The following is a 24204-nucleotide window of genomic DNA, read 5'->3' on the forward strand; positions in this document are numbered from 1 at the left end:
AAAAACAAAAAAGGGATAAAAATAAAGTTATAACTATGGATGAAGACCAGCATTTTCTAATGTCACTTGTATCATTCATGAAGGATATACCAGCTGAGGAGAAACTGCAGTGTCGCATGAAAATCATGAATGCTATACTAGAACATACCAAAAAACGTTGAAATATGTTTTATCTTTTTCACTTTAAGCCAATATTTGATTTTTTTTGTTATTATATTTTGATCTTTAGTCATTTCATATTAAATGCTTTCTCTCTATATATATATATTCAGGATATCTATATATACAAATAGTGTATGATATGTTTACATGCATATTTATTTATAAATCAAGTCACAATGTGCCTCTCAATGCTTTTTCTCGCTGCCAAGGAACAGCACCCTCTACAGATAAGAAATAATCCATTAGTCTATTTCTAAGATCTTGATTTGTTCTGGAAGAATTGTTGCTCCCAACTCTGCCAAGCTGAGAAATCCCACTTCCTATTGATAGCTCTTGAATATCAGTTGGGGCTCCTCTAGTTGAAATAATGAAATTGTGTAAACATACAGAAGCAATGATTATTGCTTTTACTTTTTCAGGCTGTGCTAGTATTTCAGTTCGGAAAATTCTGAACCTCTGCACAAGTATACCAAACGTATTTTCAATTAGGCGCCGAGCTGTGGATAATCGGTAATTGAAAATTTTTTGTGCTTCTGAGAGTCTATTTCCAGGAAAAGGTCTCATTATATAACTACACAATGGAAAGGCTTCATCAGCAACAAAAAAAAATGGAAAATTTTCTGTTGTTCCAGGCAATGGAAGTGAATCAGGAAGCTTTATTTTCCCAGTGTCTATGCCTTTCCCAAGATCTGACCTGGCAAATACACCCCCATCACTCTCACTTCCAAAAGCTCCAACATCTACATAAATAAACTTGTAATTAGCATCACATGCAGCTAAAAGTATAAGGCTAAAATAATTTTTATAATTGTAAAATTGAGACCCAGACTTGTATGGGCACTGAATTCGCACATGTTTACCATCTAAGGCACCAATGCAATTTGGCAAAAAACATTTTGCCCTAAAAGTTTCACTGACACTTTTCAATGTATCTGATTGAGGCTCTTGCAGATACATTGGACTTAAAACTTCATATATTGCTATCATTGTATCTGATAATATCTGTGAAACTGTTGAGTGACCAACACGAAATTCATAATGGAGAGCTGCCATTGACATACCAGTACCCAGATATCTTAGTGTCAAAGCAAGCTTCAGTTCTGGAGAGATTGCCTTTCTAAAATTGGTGTTTTTTTTTGTTATAAAAGGCCTCACTAAACTAAGCAATTCAACATACTCTGCCTTTGTTAATCTTACAAAATTTAAAAATTTCTCTTCATCGTCTCTCATAAGTAAGTCATTAAGCAGTGTCAGATGGCCTTTCACAGTCCTCTCCCTTTCTTGTAGAATTGGATGTACCCATAGTCTTTTCTTCCTAAAAAGTAAATATATAAATTATAAACAAATTAAAGTAATATTCCTTTCATATTATAGTTTAAGCAAAAGACTGTTTGACTGGTCAATTCAGCTGTAACACAAACATAAAAATTTGAATTCGATTAGTACTTGTCAAAGAAACCAATGCTTTAAAACTATTTTGGTAATAACTGAAAATTAAAGGAAAGTAAAGAGTAATGTTAAGGCTTAGAACAATTAGAACTGCATAAATAGAAAATGGACACTGTGATTAAAATTTTATGCCAATGCATTTTACCAATCATTTTCACAAACCATGTGTACAAAAATTGTTAAGTTCTTCAAAATATATGCCAATGTTAGAATTTACCTGGATACCTGACTGACTGACCATATTTTGAACATTAATACAAAAAGTATAATTCAATCCTACTTTCCCTCACTATTTCTACCAACCAGGGCATTGAAGCATCCCAATTAAACACCCTATTTCTACCTGGGATTTTGTTCATGTTTCCATTCCCTAGGATACAGACTATATACATATATAGCCTAGGCTATATATATATATATATATATATATATATATATATATATATATATATATATATATATATATATATATATATATATATATATATGGTAAAATTCTAGTTTAGTGACTTCTTGCTATCTCGGAAAGAGGTTGAGTTAGGAAAATGAAACTTTCAGGGATTTGTCTACAGACTAAAGTATGTCCTGGGAAGGTATTTTGAAGTGCCTACCTCCACTCACTCTCCCTCAAAAGGGTCCTGACCTTTGATGACCTTTAAAAATATGTGCTATAAAAGTGAAACCTTGCAAAATAGATCTTCTGCTTGAATGAAGTACAACAAAATTGTTTTCAGCTTGACAACTTTGTTCAATCCCAATTTATAAGGTTTTAAAGATATGCAAATACATTTCCAAAATTTTGAAAAAAAAACCATTGATATGGCTTAGAATTTTACTCAAATAACAGTTTCATTTTCAGAACTAGTGGCAGAGAAAAAGCAACTGGTAACTGAAAATTAAGGTAAAATGTTGTTTTCTAAAAATTTTGATAGGTATAGACCTGCTATGTAGGCAAATTTCAGGGTCCTCTTGAGTGAGAGGGATTGGAAGTAGGTACTTTAAAATACCTCCCTGGGATACCTAGCCCCTTTCCGAGATAGCAAGAAGTCACTAAACTAAAATTTTACCATGTTTTTGGTAATATGGTAAATTAGCCCTTGTGTTGGGTTGTTGCCTCTGAATTATTTGTCTTTATTATTTTTTCTATTGTTTGGTAAATGACAACTTATACTTATTGACGACATGACTGCCTGTCCATGGATTATTCTTTATGGTTGATTGTGTTTGGCTATGCTGTTTGACCTATGTGATTGAATGGATGAGTAGGGTTAAGGCCTCATTCAAGTGCTGGTCTATATTAATCACTAATTTAGGAAAACAGTCTTCCTTTTCTCCTTCTGTCCCTTTTTTTTATGTGTTTTTGCTGTTGCATTGGTGATTTCTCTTTTCAAGATATATATATATATATATATATATATATATATATATATATATATATATATATATATATATATATATATATATATATATATATATATATATATATATATATATATATATATATATATATATATATATATTGCCTTCACGAGGCCATAGGCCCTATATGAAATTCAGTTAGACCAAATCATTAGTGGGTTATTCCGTTAAAACAGCATCTATAACTTTGAAATACCCTTTAATTTTCTTCTTTTGCTGCCTTAAGTGAAGAATTAGCAGCAAATCTTCATCAGAGCTACATTCATTATCATTGACCATATAAGTGTTATCCATCCTCAATTCCATGATCCAACAATTCAAAATTTTTGCCTAGTCCTATTAGTCATTTTTCATTTTTCAATGTGAACGGCAAGATTTCAATGTGAAGAGACCTAAGTAAAATCACTTAACTTAGACTACTTAACTAAGTTAAGTGATGCCAATGTGCATCCGCTTTAAATGTAGACATAAATATTAGCGGATATAACTGAATCGGAATTTCACTAATAAGGCTACCAAAAATTTTTGTTGTCCCTTAGGCCAAACTCTTTCTGTTCCATTTCTTCATCTTCTTCTTCTACAGTTTGGTTACCGGTATCCCCTGAGTCTACCTTGCTGTCTTTTCTTCTTCTTCTTCGCAAAGTCAGCACCTAGGCCCACTCTGGAAAGTATCTTTTGGCTTCTAGATCACTAGACAAAAATATTAATTTTTTCTTTTTTTTTGTCTTTTAGTTATTCCACGAATTTTTTTTTACTATTAATACAGGAGCATAAAATTATATATTTATACTAAACAAAATATTCATACTATAAATGCAATAAAACAGAACTGAAAGCGGGATTGGGTTGCTCCCTGTCTGTCTAAAATCTACTTCAAGGGCACAGATGGTAGTAAATCAGGTTGCAGGTGAGAAACAGGTAAAACTATCCTGAAACCATCAGGTAGCCACAACGAATAAACAAAAAAGAAATAATATTTCCAAAAACAGGATTAGAAAGAAATCTAAAAATTCGATTTGACATATGTTCTAAGAATTTCAAATTGCTACGTCAATGCCACCAAGAAAATATACTGCATCACTGAATGTTTGTTTTTGAGCTTTTTCAGTGAATCAAGTTTTGTTGTAAATGTTTGTTTTGTCGAATGGAAAATTATTTCTACAATTGTATTTCCTCACATGAGAAATATTTTTTTGAGGATTTAGTTTTCTATTTGGTATTGTACGTAAATATTTTGGAGACTGCACAATTAATAAGTGCTTTTAAATTTTAGTCCCGTCTTAGTTTGAAACCGTTGGATAATTTGCCATACCCACGCGTTGCACTCATGGCCGAAGGCACCGAATCAGGAGATCGGTACCTATGGAACGGAGACCATTGGTCAGTATGCGAAACAGTTTAAGTTTCAAGTTAGTTTGAAACTACTGCTGGCCTACTTGCCTGCTTAACCAGAGCCTTCCACTTGAAAAACAGAATATTCCCTAGAAAAAAAAGAAAGAGCTTCGGATCACTGGCTGACAGTAAATTGGTTGTATCTGCACTTTTTCAAATTTCGAGAAGAACACAATTGAAAAAAAAAAATCCAATTTTTTGACGCTAAATGTATGGTAGACGAAGAAACGATTTACACGTCAGTTTTAAAGCCGCTAGTCTGGGAGACCTGTTGGTAGAATTTTCGCGCTGTTGGGTAAAATGTATTCGGGGGAAATGCCAAACGAAAAACGGATACGACTTTTTTGCCCATCCTTTCTGCTGCTAAGGCAGTTTTGACAAAATTGCAAAACAGCACTTGGGTTCTTTTTCTGCTATGATTCAAAAATTTGTCAACAAGTTTTTCTCGGGAATGGCCAAGGTTTTCTTAGAGCTCAAACAGGGAATTTTATATTTATTTGCGCTACTTTGATCTATTAAACTGAATACTTTATTCAAAATGATTTTAAATAAACTTCAAAAATTTCGATTACATTGGTTAAAACAACGAAGCAAGGTAGCCGATCAGACCTTCAAATATAGTCTGTCCCCATTCTAAGCTTCTTTGAGGGGGAAGGAGTTTGTAGCTTCTTATTTTGGGTATGCTATATGCCTTGCGGTGGCACAGTTGTATTATGCTACATTTAGAGGAGACATAAACCTATAGGCTGGCATATATATTTGATTTTTCAATAAGAATAACTAGTTTGCAATCCAACGACTTTGGGACTGCAAAAGTTTCAACCAGCTTTGTGGAAGAAGTGTCCTTCTTGCTTTAAGTTCCTTTTTGTATGTTAGAGACTTCTAAGAATGACAACCACCTACTGAAATCCAGCACTTGTACCTCGGAATGCTTGAAACTTCTTTCAATGTAACTAAAGACTGTATCTACTTCCTGCATGATCTAGTGACCTGGTTCACTAGATATCAGGATTGGAATTTCTGTTCTATGACACTAATGAAACCAAAGAAGTGATAATATCAGAAACTTCAGAATAGGTAGATAGAACTCTCCCAACTGTCAAGATGACACCGCTTGCTAGTTCGTTCACTCCATGACCTACAACTGTTTCAGGCCACAATACACAGCAAACGACAAAGGGGGCGATAAACTACAAAAAAAACATCAAAGGTGTGTGATGTCGGCTATGTTGTTACGACAAATATCCCAAGGTTGATCCTCTCGTTAGTTTTTTCATTTTGCTTTCGCAAAAGTGGGTGACATGCACTTACAATAAAGTTTTGTTCAGCTGAGAGGTATCTCACGATAAACGACCTATACGACTAGAAATCTCGTAAAAATTGCTCTAAATAGTTTTCGCATCTAAATTTCAACTAGGGGTGTCAGTTATGACCTTTTGCTATCAACCGGCGATAAAGAAGCTTGAAGCGAAAGGAAAGAGTTTTGGTGAAGCGGATTAGATAGTCCTGTCTGATACTGATCATAGTTCTCCACTTCAGCAGTCATATTGCAGAATCTTAGGTCTCATGGACAATTAAAACATTCTTTTCAGCCCCAGGCAAGAATTAAGAGCAGGTTTCAATTAATCAATTCGGTTGGAGGTCTTCACTTCCTGCAAGAGCCGCAGAGTTTATGCCCTCATCACATCATAGGCAGCGTCCTAGCACTGACTAAGCAAGGAGTTATATGCCTACAATGCATTATTTGTTTTCAATGCCACATTGTATAGAAGAGGCAGTCATAATCGAAACTCCTAGTAGAAGAACAAATTTTTTACACACCCCCTCCCCCAAAAAACATTGAACAAAAGTGGCCAAAAAAATTTCTTTACCGGCCATGAGGTATGGAAGGTGTGGTTTTAGGAACTTGAGATTGCTCATCCGATTGAAAACTGAAAGTTCCAGTATTATTTTTAAGGGCCGAAAGTAATTGGAGAGCAGCCGACCTCTTAAGTGCCCATTTCTGCCACCCAATCTTTCAGTAGTCCGCGTAACATGGGGTCAAATCTTGAGATATCGTTTTGCCCTTAATTTTGTAAACTACCGATTTTCCTCACAAAAATTCTAATATGAAAGACGGCAAATTTAGTTCTTGGTTGGTCGATCAGCTAAGACCCCTTAGGGATCGTTCTCTAGGCCAAAAATCCTTTCATTTCCTAAATGTACAATCTGAAAACGACACGCACATCTCAGTTAATCAAAGACATTACGGAACCCGAGATTTTAGATTTTTTGTAATATCTCAGGAGGGGTTTAGGGGATCGAGCTGAAACTTCCAAAAATTGGGAGGGTTTGGGGATGGAAATCAAGTGGATCCCAAATATTGAATTAAGGTAAAGCAGAGAGGCAAATCAAAAGATAATATGTGAATCAAGGTCATTGTAATAGATTATCTACAATGTCATGGAAATGACTTGGGGGATGAAGTTGGAACTTTCCAGTTAAAAATACTTTTTCCCAATCCACCTAAATGTTTTTGCACTATAAACCTCGATGAGACCTATAATCTACTCACAGATAAATACCGAGAAAAACTAAAGACACTATGAGCTGCCAGGTGATCAAAATAGTGTATCTGTAATAGTCTGGAAAACGGCATTGAGGATTAATTTGGAAATTCCAGGAAGTAATAGGGGGGCAGGTGGATCTCAAATCTTGACTAAGTGGAAGGGAGCAAGAGCTCAATGATTTTATTTCAAATCTGTTTTAATAGTTTTGGAGCTATGAGCCCCTGATGAACCTGGATCTCTTACCTGTGAAGTAGTGATGTCGATCAAAGGAGCCATGTGTACCAAGGCTAACAAAATAACGTATCTGCATTATCTTAGGAACAGCTTGGGGATCTAGTTGAAATTTTCTAATGACTGAAGGGCAGCATGGGCATAAAAATTTAACATGGAGGGGGGGGGGGATGATGTAAATCAAAAGAAACAATATGTCTAGGCTATCCAAATAGCATCCCTGCAACATCTCTCTAAAAACTATAAAGTTTCTAGTCACCTAGGTCAACCGAAACCAAAAGTCTATGAAATTTGTGCATAGTGATATAAAAGTTTTTAAAGAGGAAATGAGTAAAATTGATAAGTTGCCAGTCTACGAAGAAAAGGTTGTAATGATCGCCTTCCAAAATACTCCACTGTGCTGTTGTGAAGAAATTGAGAGGTGTTGTGATTCTATCTGTAATTTGAAAAACTTTTATGTTTTTCTAAGAGTCCGATTGCTTAGATAAATAAAAATATGAGAATATTGAAGGATTATTTAAGCAAAATAATGAACTGTTTGTTAGAGATCTTTAAGAATGACAACAGCCTACTCAATAAAATTTTATGGAACGAAAAGAAAGCCATCTTTTTTCCTGATTGAATAGTTATCGTGAAAAAGAAGAAATTATTGTTAGAAATAAAATTAATGTTCAGCAAAATTAATAAGTTGCAGTTTGCCCAAAGGCTTGATAATAAATTGCTAAGAGTTTGATCCCAGTACAAACAAAACGTGGTGGAAGGGGTAAATCACAATAAAATTTGGAGCCAAAAGCTATTTTCACTTGCTTATATCAAGTTAATGTTGGTTTATTACCCGTGCTACGCAGTTATCGTTTTTTTTTTATCTTGGAGCCTTTTTTTTTTACAATCCATAAAGAACTAAAGTTTTACCATCCCTTAAGCTGAGTACGGTTGACTAATTTTTTGCCTTTCATATCTCATTTAGTGCCCGAGATATTTAAATTTTATTTTATGAACTACGAATCGTTACAAGTAAAGAAGAAGACTGCTTCGCTTTTCCATTATAAACAGAAACTAGAAGTTATAGACAATATCAATATCAGATCAAACTCAACCAGTATAAAAAAAAAACCTACGAAGCTATCTGCCTGAAAAGCGAGAAGCTCAACAAAAATCGTCTAAGATTTTAATTCATTGAACTAGTCTAGCCAAACTCGTATAGAATAATGACATCAGATTCTTTCAATTTGGTTTATCTCAAGACTGCTTTCAGGCTTTTCCGATTACTTTTTTCAGTTGTGAGTTCTATATTTTCATTTATTGTTTCATTTCGTTACATATATGGCTTTTCCTCTTTGTGGATGATGACTATTAAATATACAAATAAAACACTCACTTAGATTTTATTCTAGTCAATCCCTGTCTTCGTGAAAAGTCCCCCTTTTTAAATAACTTCTTATTTTTCGTATCCAACGTTTTTTATGCTCGATGGGGAATGGAACCTTGCCCAGCAAAAACAGTGACATTATTGTTGTAAGTTTGTAATCTAACAAAGATTCCAATTGAAAAATAATCAGTTTAATCCACCAAAACTAATTAACTTCACGTTAGTATATTCGTCGAGTCCGTGCTTGGATCCTTCTTTGCCAACTCCTGACTGTCGAACTCCCCCAAAAGGAGCTTCACAAGTAGAAACAAGCGAATCGTTAATTCCAACCATTCCTACTTTAAGGTTCCTGGCAACACGCCAAGCTTGCCGCAAGTCATTGGTATAAAAATAGCCTAAAAGAAATAAAATACAAGACTTCCTTAAAATGGCTATATCAGTCACAAGACTAGCTCTGTACGATAAGGAAAGCGAATATAGGGTGCTTCTTCCTCAGAATAAGTATCTTCCCTAGAAGCTTCTCAGAAGTTGTAAGCTTCTTGCAATAAAACTTGAGAATTTATGGCAAATTAGTAAGAATAAAAAGGCTAATCATGTCTAATGTTTTGATTTCAGCCGCTTTATGTGGAAAACTAATCTTTAAGGCAATGCTTGGATTGCACAGAAATTCTAATCGCTAAACTTATTAAACACCCAAATATTCCTAATTAAATGAAAAATATACTAGATAATAAAATATAAACTTAAAATTACATAAGGAAAGCTACTGAGCAGCTATAGCTCAGTTGCTATATTTATTATTATTATTATTACTATTACTATTATCGGTAGATTAAAAAAATGAACTGGGGCTCAAGCCCCATTTTGAAAAGCCAACCCAAAAGCTTCTAAGGGGCTTGGGCAGGTAATATTTGTTCCTCGGAGGAGAGGAGGTGTTCACTCACCAATCGCCAGCCATCAAAGGCAAGCGGCATTTGATACTCAGAACCAGTACTAGTAAAAGAATTTTTTTTCCCACCTCAGATTGCTCCTAAAGGGGTTTTGCTTGCGCAACTATCGGCATTTCGTGTGTTCAGGGGTATTGCCCTCTGGGCAAAGTTTTGGGAACCATTAGCGGTTTCAATTCATCCAATTTCAGAAGTATATTCTACAAAATACCCTGCATCATAGTCATGCACTGCGCAGGACGACCAGTGGCTGAACGGTGACTAAAATTAACAGTAGTAGACTCGTATTTGTGCCTACTAACCTTAAGGACACCAAGAGAAGACTATCATCTATCAACTCAGCTGCAATATTTACATTTCTTGTCACTTACCAGCCAATCCCATATTTCCTTCGTTCGCTAATTGCAAAACTTCTTCCTCTGTTTGAAATTGAATTATAGCGGCAACTGGGCCAAATATTTCTTCTTTAAAGGCTCTCATCTCTTTTGTAACTTTCGTCAACACAGTTGGAGCATAAAATCTCTGACTTGAGAGGTTCGGTAAGGCTTTCCCACCAGTAACGACATGTGCACCTTGATTTACGGCATCATTTACCAAATCAACAATCTGAAGTGAAAAATGCTTATTAGTTAGCTGAAACGGAGCAAACTAATACAAAACAACATTTTGATGCAATAGCACTATGCTATTGAGGCTTCAAAACCATCATGGCAAATTTACCAGTCTTTTTTTTTTCAATTTTCGGCGAAATCCGACTGGTTATTATCAAGGAGGTAATTCACATTATTTCTAAGCATTAAAAGCAAAAAAAAAAAAAATGAAATGAAGAAACGTGTCATTATAGCTTCTTTGAAGGACCACCCCATGACTTAAAACTAGAGAATAGCCACGGGGATTATGCTGATGCGTAGTTTATTTTTCGTATTTCAGAGAGTAAATGCAATGGGACATGCCTGGTTCTTGCTGAATTACATAACAACGTCATTAAATCAAAAATATAATTGCTAGGGACCAAGATAAAAAAAAAACTTGTTCGGTTTCTATGACACCATACAAAATCATGCCTGGAAAAACTTAAAGAGAATGCACATTTTGAATGATGGTGCTTTTATAATTGTAAAGGTTTTACAAAATTGGCAAAATAATGAAAATAATATCTTAAGAAAATATCAAGGAGAATGCAAATATTTGTAAACATTATACATTCTGACATAATGACATTAATATTTGAAGAGAAACAAGGAGACAAAAATGAACACAAAAACGGCAAACTTTGCCGTTAGAAAAATAGCATCAGCCTGGTAAGAATTCAACCCACCCCATTCACATTATGGGGTTCAAACCCCAATCACCTGATTTTCCTTTCGGCAGAGATTTAGAAACAGATTAAACCACGAAATTATGAAGAAAAAACATTATAATTTTCTCCTTGTTGGAAGACAACTAGAATAAATAGGTTCGACACTGTAGGAAACGAAGAAATTTCAACCCACAAGTTTTGTTGAAAATGGTGCTAAAACTATTATAATTGCTTACAATAGTCTTAAGAAATCTAAAATGCAAGTTGCAGGTATTGGGCTTGCCTGTGGGAAAAATGATTGCCAGTGCCAGATTATATACTTATATGAGACTAACAAACCTGTATGTAGGATTGACATATATGGAATTTGTTTTATCAAAACAAAAATAAGAAAAAGCATAATGAAAAAATTTATATTATGAAAATATTTGACTCTACAATCATGTTGTCTGGACACAAAAATAAAAACTCATTCTAAATGACAACTACCAAAAATTTTCTTAAAACCCTTGAAATAGTCAAACTTTGCCTGTTTTTATTAGATAATTTTTTGTTTCTTGACTCCAAACTCTGAATTAGTCCCTTCTGGGTTTGAGATAGTAACATTTTCCAATAAAGATTTTATCTTACCTATTATCTGTTGTCTCCCATTCGTTTATTGACTTCAAGATATGGAAATCAACTTTGTACCTTATGCTACAGAATTAGGGGGAAAAACAACTAGGCTACTGTTTGTAATTTCCATTTGTTCGGTTATGTCCTGCTTTGTATGCTTTTAATGACCTTTCTTGATTTATTAGATTTATATTTTTGACATGTCATGGCCCATATATGCATACACATCATTTTTTCTTCTTTTTTTACGATTTTATAAAATAACGGTACGTTCTTCTGCCAGTTTTAAGTGTGTAATTGATTTTAAACCTATTCTTGATGTTTGTCTGTTTTTTGTTTCGACTCCAAAATACGAATTAGGCCAAGTCGGGTTTGTGATAACTAATTTTTTTAAGTAAGCCTTATCTTATCTAACTTGAAGGGACTAAAAATATTTCAAAAGATGGTGCTTCGATAATTTCATACATTTTACAAAATTGACAGAAGAGAAGATACAAAATTGATAATCAGTTTTCAAAAATCGAGTCTTCATATAAATACAGAATTAGCTCCAAGGAAGGGGATGGAGGTAGAAACTGATTAGTATGAAAGCAAAAAGTAACATTAAAACCTAAAACCAGTAGAATTTGTTCCACATCAGAGGGGCTGCCCCTCCTGATTCCTAATCTCTCCCTCGTGGTCATAGAAATTTTGGAGGATTAAATTTTGCGCGGTGGGGGTGATTTCTATGGGGGCAGAAATTATTCAGGGAATCTAGGGGGGAATTTCAGGGGGAGACCGGTCCCAACAGTTTAAGTTAAAGCTCTCAGGGCACGTTGAGGGGAATGTTTAATTAAATACGGATGTTAAAATGGCGTATCCACATTGCATTCGGAATGGCTAAGGGCATTAAGGTGTGCGCATACACAGTGGCGTCGTTGGGGGGGGTGGCAATTGCCCCATCCCAATAATTTAGAGAAAAGACTATAATTCATACAAAAATAAACTTTTATTTGGTATTTTCAGGAGAATAAAATACGAAAAAAATTGCCCCACTCCTTAAATTTTTTATAAATATGGAATTTAGACGGTTGAAAAGGAAAAATGTAAAAAAAAAAAACGATTCTTAGACCTACTTCACAATGTGCGATATACTTGTACTTGACAAGTTTTGACTGAAGCAACACTATAGTTTACCCATAGCCCCCCCCCCCCCCAGTATGCAAACATATAGCCAAATTACGTATTTCCCGTGTATTTTGTCATGCATCATTCTTGTTTCAATCCATGAAATTAAATAAAAAGGATTTTAAATATTTCAGATATTAAAGATAAATACTAAATAAAAAAAAAAGTTTTTTTTTTTTACAAAAGTACAAGCTGCAGGTGTAGTATGGTACTTTATGATGTACATACTATAAGCTCAATTTTGAACGCTGCATGTCTGAGTTACAGTATTTTTACGGAGTTGAGGATATTAAAACAAAAACATTCTAGAAAGAGCTTCTGCTTTTGCTGAAAAACACTGGAATTGTGCGTCTCTTCTGATATTTGATCTATTCAAACAGTACCTCAGAATTCCTATGAATTCTGCGTCGTTTGTAAGACTTTTTTCTTGCCTTCAATGGTTGAAGACGTACTGCCGCAACACCACATGGCAAGAAAGATTATTTTCACTTGCACTGTTGGCAATTGAAAGAGAAAACATACCGACTACAATTTTTGTATTAAGTCTGTGTGTATTGTAGGGTTATCTTATATGTACATTCGTCTAATTATGAAACATCATAAGATTCGTGTTACAATATAATAATAGACTTGGAATTATGTGTAAAAAAACTTGGAATTATCCTGTATTTTTGCTTTTGCTTTATGTGGCCCGCTTATTTCAATGCTATTTATTAATATGAAGCAGCGAACCCACTACCAAATTAATTTAGACAATACACGGGGCTGTTAAAATGGTGCTTGGCTCAACTATAATATAGAGTATCCTGTGTTGGAATGGGAGCTTAGGGAGGGGGGGGGGTAGGTTCTGCCACATTAGTGGTGAAGCCTGCCGAAAAAGCTGAATGTGTACGAAATTCACCTTAGCTCAAGAAAAATCTTTTTTTAAATAACACTACTGTCACCTGCAGCAACTCATTGCTGATAATCTTAGTAAAAGCTTGATCACCAGTACTTAATTTTATGTTTATTTAATATTTTTATTGTTTATTATGTATTGTTTAATATTTTGAATTTAACCTAGTAGCATCTTCGGTAAATGGTAACTTTTCTTCAGTAGCACTCGAATAAAATTATTGCCCTCCTCAACAAAAATGCTGGCACACATGTGCACAAGAGTGGCAAAAGAATGACTCTGGCTTGATTGATAGAACTGGGGAAAATCCCATTTTTAAGCTTCATTAGTGAAAAATAATTGAAGGAACAATGAACATGACTAGTTTACTAAAAACAATCCGGGTCAGACGACGAAAAACCTACCAAAATATTGATAATCCAGATTATTTCAGCATCAAAAGCAGGATTCAACACAAACGACTTGAGCTAAGGCAGACCAAGGTAAGGTCTGTAATTCGATTGTGACGATGAAGACCTGACTGGAGAAGCATTAGTTCTTCCAATATTGGCAAAATATGAAGTAAGTGCTTCTTGAAAAGACAGCTCCCCCTTAACAGCCGCACCATCAACTACAAGACTTAGAGGGTCGAAAAGGTCAAGAAGAAGGCTTAAGGACAGAATATACCAAATGTCATATTTTATGGATATCCCTCCCCTATCCCGAGAATTTATTTCAAAAATTAAAAGAGTTGGCCTTCCATTACAAAGAGGTAAAACAGTCCCGTAGAATTTGAATCGTTTAAGAAGTGCAGCACTCGAAGATAGCTTTGCTGACTTATAAGTTTTTCAAAGATTATTTTTTCTTCTCTAGTGCTTAAGACTGCCATGTGCCATCCATAGGTTATGAGGAATTCATCTTTGAAGATAAGCAACGGCAAGAATCACAACAAATCCAAGGAGAATACAAATTCTGTAAAATGTATGATTCTGTGTAGAATAAACAAGAAGAATGAATTGAATTCAGGCAAAAATTTTTAATTCAGTTGAAATAGCATAAGATTAGCAATTAAAATAAAGATTGGCACGATAATAATGCTATTGCGTAATTTGATAATCACATATATAGAAGCCAGCCACGTACCAAGTGCTAGAGTAGTTGATGAGTGACTACCGTAGCGTCGCTCATCAACTACGTTGATGATATACTTGATAGAAACATATTAAACAGCATATTAAAGGATAAAACCTAGGTTCGATTCGATTCTTAACGCTGCTTAAAAACCAAAATTAATGTGCTTGTTGTCCATCAGAACATGATCAGCCTAGTACAAAATAATAGCACAATCAACCCAAAGCCATCTCTTAACTATCTTGGACTGTCGGTTCTTTCCAATATGAAGTCTACTCGTGAGGCATAGGTCGACCATTTTTTGAAAGGAACCGCAAAGTGCAATAATGTCAATTTACAAATGTCTGTATAGTCATCGTTGTATACTCAGAAAGCTTTATCCTTTGTTTATTATTCCAAATGTTCTGTCACACTTTCTGTTTTGATCATTTTTTACCGAAATAAATAAGCGTTAATTCCGGGGAGTTTAACATAAATATGCTGGATATCTTTTAAGTACTTCACAGATGTAGAGTAAGTTCAATAGCCTAAAAAAATATATGAGACTGTGGATCTTTCTAATGAGCTAATCATCTGGTTTCACTATCCAATAAACCTTCATCCTGATATTATTCGGCTATTGTGGGATAGTTTGAATACAAGTTCAGTGCTCAATTGCTTAGCAGCTTTTCACCTCATTTTCTTAATTCTCCTTTGTATACTTTTTATTTTATTTATTAAATATATAAAAGAGAAAACACTCATTTCATATGGCAATTTCTCATTCACCAAAACTGTTCAAAAAGTGACTCCTATCGAATTCAACTTGAAGGAAGAGAAGATAGAAAAAAAAGAAGGTATCGACGGGACATACCAAGAAAACTAATTGGTAAAAAAAAAGAAGAAATTGGCAAAATAACCAAAAATTTGAATTCAAATACACTTATACCTTTCTAAAAATGGTATAATATTTTACTTGTCAGGGAATAGGTTTCCCAGGAGTGGATTCTGCTAATTGGACCTTGGGGGTTGTTTTGAAAAATGTCTAATAGACATCTGAAAAAGTCTAAAACCTATTACAAAAATGTTTAATAGACGTTTGGAAAAAACACGCTGTCTTCTTGATTGAAACAAATATAATAACAATATTCGACTTCAAGATTTGTATTAACACGACACCAATTTAAACAGGTCAATGGGACTTACTCTTTCAAACTGTCTATTATTGATAATTGGGCCAACATTCACTCCTTGATCATGTCCTCTCCCAACCTTCAGTTTATTTGTTTCAGCAACGAAATTATCAACAAAGGCATCATGAATTTCTTTTTGGACAAAAATTCGACTGGCTGACACACAAGTCTGAAAAATTTTGGGCACATAAATTCGATATGCATCAGTTTTCTAATTGTAATTATAACTACTACTACGAATTCGAAAAAAAAATTGACCCTTCTAAGGCAGATACACTGACAAAAGTCATCCTTTATGTTATTGAAGGCTTCTACTTGCCTACTTCCCAAAAAATCCAAAAATATCTAAGTTCGCATTCATAATTTCACTCAGCCAAAATATGGGCTAAAATGGGCTAAAGAAATGGGCTCTCTCTTTAGGTACACTTACAAAGAGATTTTGATAATACCAAAACTCATCCGTTCAGAAATCCAGTATTAGCTGCTCCTAGTAATCAGATTTTGTCGTTTACAATGGATAATTTAAACGCTAAAATACACTATACTGCACAGTCATTGTTTCTTTTCATTAATTTGAAAGACTTTTTTTCTACAAAAGAAGTTTTTCAAAGAAGAGTAAAGAGCTCCATTAAGCCCAAAATGAGCATAAATAAAGTCAAATGATCTTCCAAGCGTAAAACTACCACAAGTCACTATCAATAATTAAATGAAACTCAAGACGACCAGAAATTACAATAAATAACTGAGTCAAACTCAAAAAGAGCAGAAATTAACATGAGTAGGGCCGATAACCCCGATGGTATCTAAGGACCAGAACACAATTTGCGCTTTGCTAAAAAAAAAAAAGAAATGACCGTAGATCGTAAGTTTAATTGACAAATACTGATATTTATTCCTTAAAGTTTTGATAATTTTTTATGTATGAAATAAAACGAAGTGAAAAGATCTGAACCGTATTTTGTTTTCAGTAAAGCACAAATTATATTCTGGTCTTGACAAGGCATTGGGGTTATCAGCCATACTCATGTTAATTTCTGCTTGTTTTGAGTTTCACTTATTTATTGACTGATTTGTGGTATATTACGCTTGGAAGATTATTTGACTTTATTTATGCTTGTTTTTGGCTTAATGAGCTCTTTATTTTTTTTTGAAAAACTTGTTTCGTGGAAAATATTTTTCAAATTAATTTCTTTTCGTTTTTATTGACATAAGTCTTTTTCAGGGAAAAAAAATGTTTTATGTCTTTTCAGTTTTTTTCTTTAGAACTTTTTCAACAATTTTCAATCCTGACACAAACAGTATTTTATAATTTAATTTTAAAAATTCTGAAGATGAGCTAAAAAATAAAACTTAATATCATTCCAATAAGATTCTATCTATGCTCTTTGACAACCTTGATACACTAACACTCTTTTTATTCATTTAAATTGCAAGAATAGAAGTAGTAATAGTAGTAGCCTCAAAAGTTTCAACTTAATACTCCCAGTGGTTCTCAATATGTATTTATTAGAATTGGTATTCAGAAGGATATCCTGTCTCAGAACTTCTATTTTAAATCCCAACCGGATCCGATGACATTGGGGGGGAGTTGGAGGGGGAAGCCTAAAATCTTGGAAAACGCTTAGAGTGGATGGATCGGGATGGAACTTGGCGGGGAAAATAAGCACAAGTCCTAGGTACGTGATTGACATAACTGGAACGGATACGTTCTCTTTGGGGGAGTTGGGGGGAGGATTAATTCTGAAGAATTAGAAAAAAATGAGGTATTTTTAACTTACGAAGAACTGATCAGATCTGAATGAAATTTCATATTTAGAAGGACCTCGTAACTCAGATCTCTTATTTTAAATACCTAACGGATTCAGTGTCATTGGGGGGAGTTGGGGTGGGGGAATCCGGAAATCTTGGAAAAGGCTTAGAGTGGAGATATTAGGATGAAACTTGGTGGGAAGAATAAGCACAAGTCCAAGGTACGTCGCTGAAACTACCGGACCGGATCTGCTCTCTTTGGGGGAGCTGGGGGGGATAATTCGGAAAAATAAGAAAAAATGAGGTATTTGTAACTTACGAACAGGTAGGGTGATCAGATCTTAATGAAATTTGATTTTTAGAAGGATTTCGTGCTTCAAAGCTCTTATTCTAAATCCCAACCAGATTCGGTGACATTTGGGGAAGTTGGGGGGGGGAGAACCGAAAATCTTGGAAAACGTGAAGATTGGGGTATTTTTATCTTACGAATGGGTGATCGGATCTTAATGAAACTTGAGATATATAAAAATTTTATGCCTCAGATGTTCTATTTTCAATTCGAATCGGATACGGGGACATAGAGGGGTTGGAGGGGGGAAACAGAAATCTTGGAAACAGAAAATCTTGGAAAACGCTTAGAGTGGAGAGATCGGGATGAAACGTGACGGGAAGAATAAGCACAAATTCTATAGACGTGATTGACATAATTAGAACGGATCCGCTCTCTTTGGGGGAGTTGGGGGGGGGTTAATTCAGAAAAATTGAGGTATTTTAAACTTAAGAACAGGTGACCGGATCTTAATGAAATTTAATATTTAAAAGGAACTCATGTCTCAGAGCTCTTATTTTAAATCCCGACCAGAATTTGGTGACATTGGGGGGGGGGGGTGGTGGAGGGGGAACCGGAAATCTTGGAAAACGCTTAGAGTGGAGAGGTAGGGATGAAACTTGGTGTGTAGAATAAACAAATGTCGTAGATACGTAATTGACGTAGCTGGACTGGATCCGCTCTCTTTGGGGGAGTTAGGGGGTCCAGTGCTTTGGCGAGTTTGGTGCTTCTGGACGTGCTAGGACGATGACAATTGGTAGGCGTGTCAGGGACTGAAAGGGGCTGAAAGGAGAAGAAAAATTAGAAAAAAATGGGGTATTTTTAACTTACACGAGTGGGTGATCAAATTTTAATGCATTTTGGTATTTAGAAGGACCTCGTGTCTCAGAGCTCTTACTTTAAATCCCGACCGGCATTAAGCCTCTGATTTTCCTTTTAAATTAATCCATTGATTTTTAGAATTTTGCTAGAGCTCCTGCCATATGAGCTCTTGGCTCTTCCGACCTCGTCACAAGTGCCATACGAGCTCTTAGCTCTTGTTTAACTGGGAAAAAACACCCTGAGCCTTAGCTATTCTACTTTTAACATCTTAACTGCTCCCACCGTTTTTACTAATAATACTACCAAGGTAAGTCAAGCTGCCCATCTGATCAATCTTTTCGTCACCCAACGTCACCTTTTCATCTTCACTTATTCCCAGCCTTAGTGACTTAGTCTTCTTAACACTAATTTTCAAACCTATTCTAGCACCCTGAACTCGCAAAACCTCACACTTTCACATTTTGCTCACACTTTCATCTAATATGCTTAAATCATCAGTATAATCTATGTCCAGGAGCGTTTTTCTACCCCATTGGATTCCGTGGTCTCCAATTGCCTTTCCTGTGCTCCCAAGACGAAGTCCATCAAAATGATCCATATAAAGGGGGATAGAACACAACCCTACTTAACGAGGATGTCAGGGAGGAGGGGGTTATTCGCTCTCCATCATGTTTGATTCTTTTAAGGGAACTAGAACTATACATTTCCAATCAAATGAGTCTCTCCTAAATTTCACACGACCACCATTTTCATAAAAATCTTAGATGCCACTAGGGCGTAACTTACAACCCTTACCCTAAGACTCTAGGGGATTCTGTAAACCCCAAAGGCTTTATTATATGATCTTTGGACTATTTTTGAACAAATGACTATGTCAAAATTTCTATCGGATGCATTTGTGGAAAATACGATATGGGGGGGGATGGCTGCCTCCGACCAATTTTAATCTTAAAAAGGGCACTAGAACATCTGATTTCCAATCGACCACCCTTTCCATAAAAACCTTATTTGGTATCGGGGCATAGCTTACGACCCTTGCGCTGAGGGCCGTTGGTGATTGTCATCATCAAAGACATAATTTTCAGACCTTTCAACCACGCTGAACAAAATGGCTATGTCGAAACTTTTGATTAGAAATATTTTGTGAATCAATGGGCGTGGGGCTTGTTTCCCTCCAATCACTTTTATTAAAAAGGGCACTAGCCCTTTCCAATTTCCAATCGAATGAGCCTTTTTCGAAGTTCATACGACAACAAATAGCCGTCTCAAAATTTCTATCCGATTTTTGGGAAAGTACGAGATGTGAGGGGGGGGGGGTATCTGCCCTCCTATCACTCTGAATCTCAAAAAGGACACTCAAACTTCTGCTTACCAATCCAATGGACAGAAGTTTATACAACACCCCTTTCAATAAAAACTTTATAGGCCCCAGGGTATAACTTACAAACCTTGCCCTGAGGGCTATGGGAGGGGTTGTTATCCTCAAAAATATAATTTCTGGATCTTTTAACTACGCTGAACAAAATGACTATATCTCAAAATGTTGTTTGGATGTGTTTGGAGTGGGAGGTGGATCACTCTTGACTATTAAAAAGGTCACTAGCTCTTTCAATTTCCAATCGAACGAGCCCTTTTCATAGCTTCTACGACAACTGCTTCGAAACGAAGTGCCATGGTCTAAAAAAAAAAAAATACATTGGGCCTACACCGCTGTTTACTTAGGCAGCACTATTGGGCTGCCTAAGATGTACAAGTGTTCTACATCAATCAGCCATAGAGACAACAATTAGAAATAAACTAAATCTGTTTAGAGACGGTAAATTAGATTACGCTTATAAATACGAAAAAAAAAGATTCGTAAAGCTGCTCAATTCTACTTCAAAAATAACGTCAAAGAATTGTTTAAAAACAAAGCAAAATAGTGGTATTTAAAGGTGAATAAGTTGGATGACAAGAAACCAGCTAAAGTAAAATTTATAACTTATCTTAGATTAACTTTACCTTAGTTAAATAAAATTTCAACTTACTAGAGCCCCCTAGAATTACCGCCAATAGTCTTAACAGGTTTGTTCTTCCATTATCCAAAACCTTCCGGTATTGTCTATCAATTAACAACTGATGATCTTCCCCGTTCTTTATCCTTCATTTTTCCTTTGAAGATAGAAATAAAAATTGAGAGACTATGAAAAAAAATGTTTGGCCCTTGGATACCCGTTTTCCCCTTATAAGCATCTTCGGGCAATTTTCTTAAATATGGAAGCAGGTTTTCAAAAAAGAAAGATGGAAAGACTGCTTTTAAGGTGTTCGCCCTATTTCTATCACTCCCTTATTCTCGAAACTGTATCAAAGACTCCTTGCAGACTGACCAAAGAAACAAATCCAACTATTTACCAGCCTCAGGCAAATCGGGAATCCCAAATCCATTTTAACTTCTCATTATCTTGTTCATCTTGTGAATATCATTGGAAAAAACTCTTAAAAAATCTAGTACTTGGCTAAACTTAACTTCCATTGTCCTTCGAAAGTCACTTGATCTTGTTAAAAACAACGTATTACTTGAGAAACTTGTCAGTGAATTTAACATTAACTCTTCCCTGGTGAAATTAGTTCCCTCCATCTTGTCAAATAGATCACAAGTGGTTAAATATTTGAAACATTATTCTAATTATTTTTCCTGTCCACAATCGAGTGCCCCAAGATACTATTCCAGTCCTCCTCCTTTACACAATCGTGATTAATTTCAATCGCCCTAAAAGCATCCATAATGACAATACGCTAGATGCCTTGAACTTATAAATGAGAAAAGCCCCTTCTAAATCCATCCATTTCTGTGTCCTGTTTAAATTATCCAGGGAATAATGTTAGTCATTCCCTTGTTCTCAAAGGACGCCTCCCAAAGTACGCGTGGGATCCTCTTAAATGCCCTGAAAATGATTGAGTGTTACTTAGCTGTTACTGAAAACTGAATTGATTATTTTAAGAACTATCAATTTTAAGAATTTTTTGTACGTTAGACAAAACTAATTAGGTGGTAAGTCAGTGAGTGCGTGGGAGGGATGGTGGAGTTGGTGCCTCAAAAAGCAAATATGGTGTATCGAAACTTAATTAATACTTGTTCAGAAATAAAAAAAAGAGCTTTCAGATACAAAGGCCTGCTTGATCTCAGTCAGAAACTTACCTGACCACTATTTCTCCATTTTCCAATCATGGCTCCCTACACAGCGAGCGCTAAATCTGCTTGGTTGAACACAATAAAAGGGGCATTTCCACCAAGTTCAAGCGCAATTCTTTTCACAGATGAGCCAGCCATTAAGTATAATTGCTTACCAACGACTGTAGAGCCAGTAAAGGAAATGACTGAAATATCTGCACTTTCTGCAAATAGTTTTCCAATAGAAGGTGCATTTTCTCGTGATGTCGGTATTAAGTTGAAAACACCATTAGGAATGCCACACTTTTCAACGATCTAAAAGAAATATGTATTGTCTTCTTTCGCACAATTAGTTAGTGTCTGTAGCTTCAGTTTTTAACCGGACTCTATCTAGCAAAATCATACATAAAAAGACATGGTTTTTCAACGAAATCAAAGCAACATAGCCTGTAAACAGAAGATATGTAAACAGATCTCCTTCCAATTTTTCCTCTAAAGCTTAGTCTTTATCTAAAGTCTTTAAGGCCTTGTTTGGAATGTTTTGAAACTTTGAAGCTTCAAGGATGAATTCGTAGAAAATAAAGTCAAATAGTAATTTAAACTTGAAAAAAATTAATTAATTTTAATTAAATTTAAAAATGTGTTTTGAACATTGCCCTTTGGATTATATAACGCCTAATGTAAGAAGAGAGGAGATGTTCGTATGTGCCTCCGAAAAAATACCGATGCGTAAAACAAGGGAAAAAATTTCTCATGAGACGTTTTCTGATACAGACATTTTCAAATGCGGACAGCGTGGTCCAACTTCCAATTCTGGGAAATCCAATTCGTTACTTGATGATGTGTTGGGAAGCAAAATATATGTGATAAAACGCCCTTTAAAAAAAATTTAACCGAAGTGCAAAGAGTTGTTGCAGGACAGCAGTTTTACATTATGCTATTGCAGGGGGCAAAATAAATATTTGTCAGTTTATAGTTTCAAATGATGCCACTAAGGATGCCTAAAATTTTCAAAATTGCACACCTTTATATTTTGATATAATTAAAAGTGAAATATGTGTGATTAAATATCTTTCTAAAAAGAAAGCAACCTAAAATTTGAAGAAAATTCCATAACAGACAACAGTATGCCATACGAAGGATGATAGACTATCATCAAGAAGGGAAAAGAATAATTTTCGTACAACACGTAAAAATTTATACCAGTTTTGGCTCTCACAGAGACTATCTGTCTTAGCTTTATTCTGATTAGCCATGGATGTTAAGTCTTTCATTACTTCCACCAAGTTGATCAATTAACTTGTTGGAATTGATGAAAAACTTAACAGCCATGGGAAATTAGAGTAAGGCGAAGACAAATATGTCCAGACAGATTAGTTCTGTGAACCCTTTGAAGGCAATTAAATCCGTTGATTTTGAATTATCGACTTGGTGGGAGTGAATGATGAAAGACTTGAGAGCCATGACTAATTAAAGTAAAGCCAAAACATATAGTCTCTGTGAGAGGCAAAGCTGGCATAAACTTTTCAGAGTTGTAGTTGTGACTCTTTCCCTGCACTGCGTCACCCTTCTATGAAAGGTGGAGTCATTATTTGTCAGCATCTCAATATATCTAAGATGGAATTGACATTTAGTTCTGAAATTAAAACCGCATACATCACGAGAAATTATCTAAAATTATAAATGACTAATAATTAATAATACAAAAATTGCAATTATTAATTACCGTAAAATGCCATACTTTAGAATATTATACTTTATATATCGAATATTACTTTGTAAAATTAAAAAAAACATTTTCTGTAAAAAAAAAACTATTTTAGTAATTTCTACTTCATTTGAATTGACATAAAACTATTAATAAACGCATATGTCATTTAGATTTTCATTAAAGCGTTGTAAACGGCCCAGTCTTGGAAACTGTATAGAGACGACGACTCGTGTAGCTAGGCCAGCCATTGTCTAAGGCGTGAAGAACACATGTGCATTTCGAATTTCTTTATTACAAACAGCCGCTCGAAAATTGGAAATATAATGCCCAAGAGGTCAAAGTTAAGATTCGTGGTTAATCGTAAACAACGACCTAGAACCGCCGGGACGCTTCCAGTTCTTCTGTCGGTTGTGGCAGAGACTTGCTCTACCAAGTCCAAACCGTTGTCCATGACCATGTCCCATGGACGACTTCTGATGGTGAAATTATCGATGCCGGGCGAGGCAGAGCAGCGTCTAGTTCCCATCAAAAATGAGTAGGCAAGAAATATGTTGTTCAGATTACTTCATTTTGATACCCGATTTCAAAAGGTTCCTTGAAATAAGATTTTGAGTTTAGGGAGACATTCGAGGAGTCAGTCAAACTTATTTTTCAATAAAAAGCTGT

The 24204-nt window shown here is 35.1% G+C and overlaps 2 protein-coding genes and 1 long non-coding RNA gene across 3 annotated transcripts in view; 1 reads left to right on the top strand and 2 right to left on the bottom strand.

The window, feature by feature from the left end:
* The window catches only part of LOC136040840 (uncharacterized), a 199615-nt gene that overhangs the window by 94930 nt on the left and 80481 nt on the right, over positions 1-24204 (top strand). The gene's annotated exons all lie outside the window — the stretch shown is intronic.
* Positions 301-3414, bottom strand: LOC136040612 (uncharacterized). Its single transcript, XM_065724888.1, has 2 exons — positions 3227-3414; positions 301-1477 (listed from the first exon to the last, which is right to left on the bottom strand). Exons 1-2 carry the CDS (start codon positions 3334-3336, stop codon positions 334-336), a joined length of 1254 nt encoding a protein of 417 aa, XP_065580960.1. The 5' UTR covers positions 3337-3414; the 3' UTR covers positions 301-333.
* LOC136040955 (glycerate kinase-like) overlaps positions 15810-24204 on the bottom strand; it is a 46555-nt gene continuing 38160 nt past the window's right edge. The window contains exons 8-9 of the mRNA XM_065725408.1: positions 21855-22142; positions 15810-15946 (exon numbers count right to left, since the gene is read on the bottom strand). Coding sequence (XP_065581480.1) covers positions 21891-22142 — 252 coding nt within the window. The 3' untranslated portion in view covers positions 15810-15946; positions 21855-21890. The remainder of the gene's footprint in view (positions 15947-21854; positions 22143-24204) is intronic.

This window comes from Artemia franciscana, chromosome 21, assembly GCF_032884065.1.
Source record: "Artemia franciscana chromosome 21, ASM3288406v1, whole genome shotgun sequence".
In the NCBI taxonomy this organism is placed as follows: domain Eukaryota; kingdom Metazoa; phylum Arthropoda; class Branchiopoda; order Anostraca; family Artemiidae; genus Artemia; species Artemia franciscana.

Bases quoted from the DNA above. Each gene is read 5' to 3' on its own strand.
- LOC136040612 (XM_065724888.1), bottom strand. From the start codon at position 3,336: ATGGAATTGAGGATGGATAACACTTATATGGTCAATGATAATGAATGT. The intron at 1,478-3,226 runs GTATTTCAAAGT...TTTACTTTTTAG, and splicing joins CAAAAGAAGAAAATTAAAGG to GAAGAAAAGACTATGGGTAC.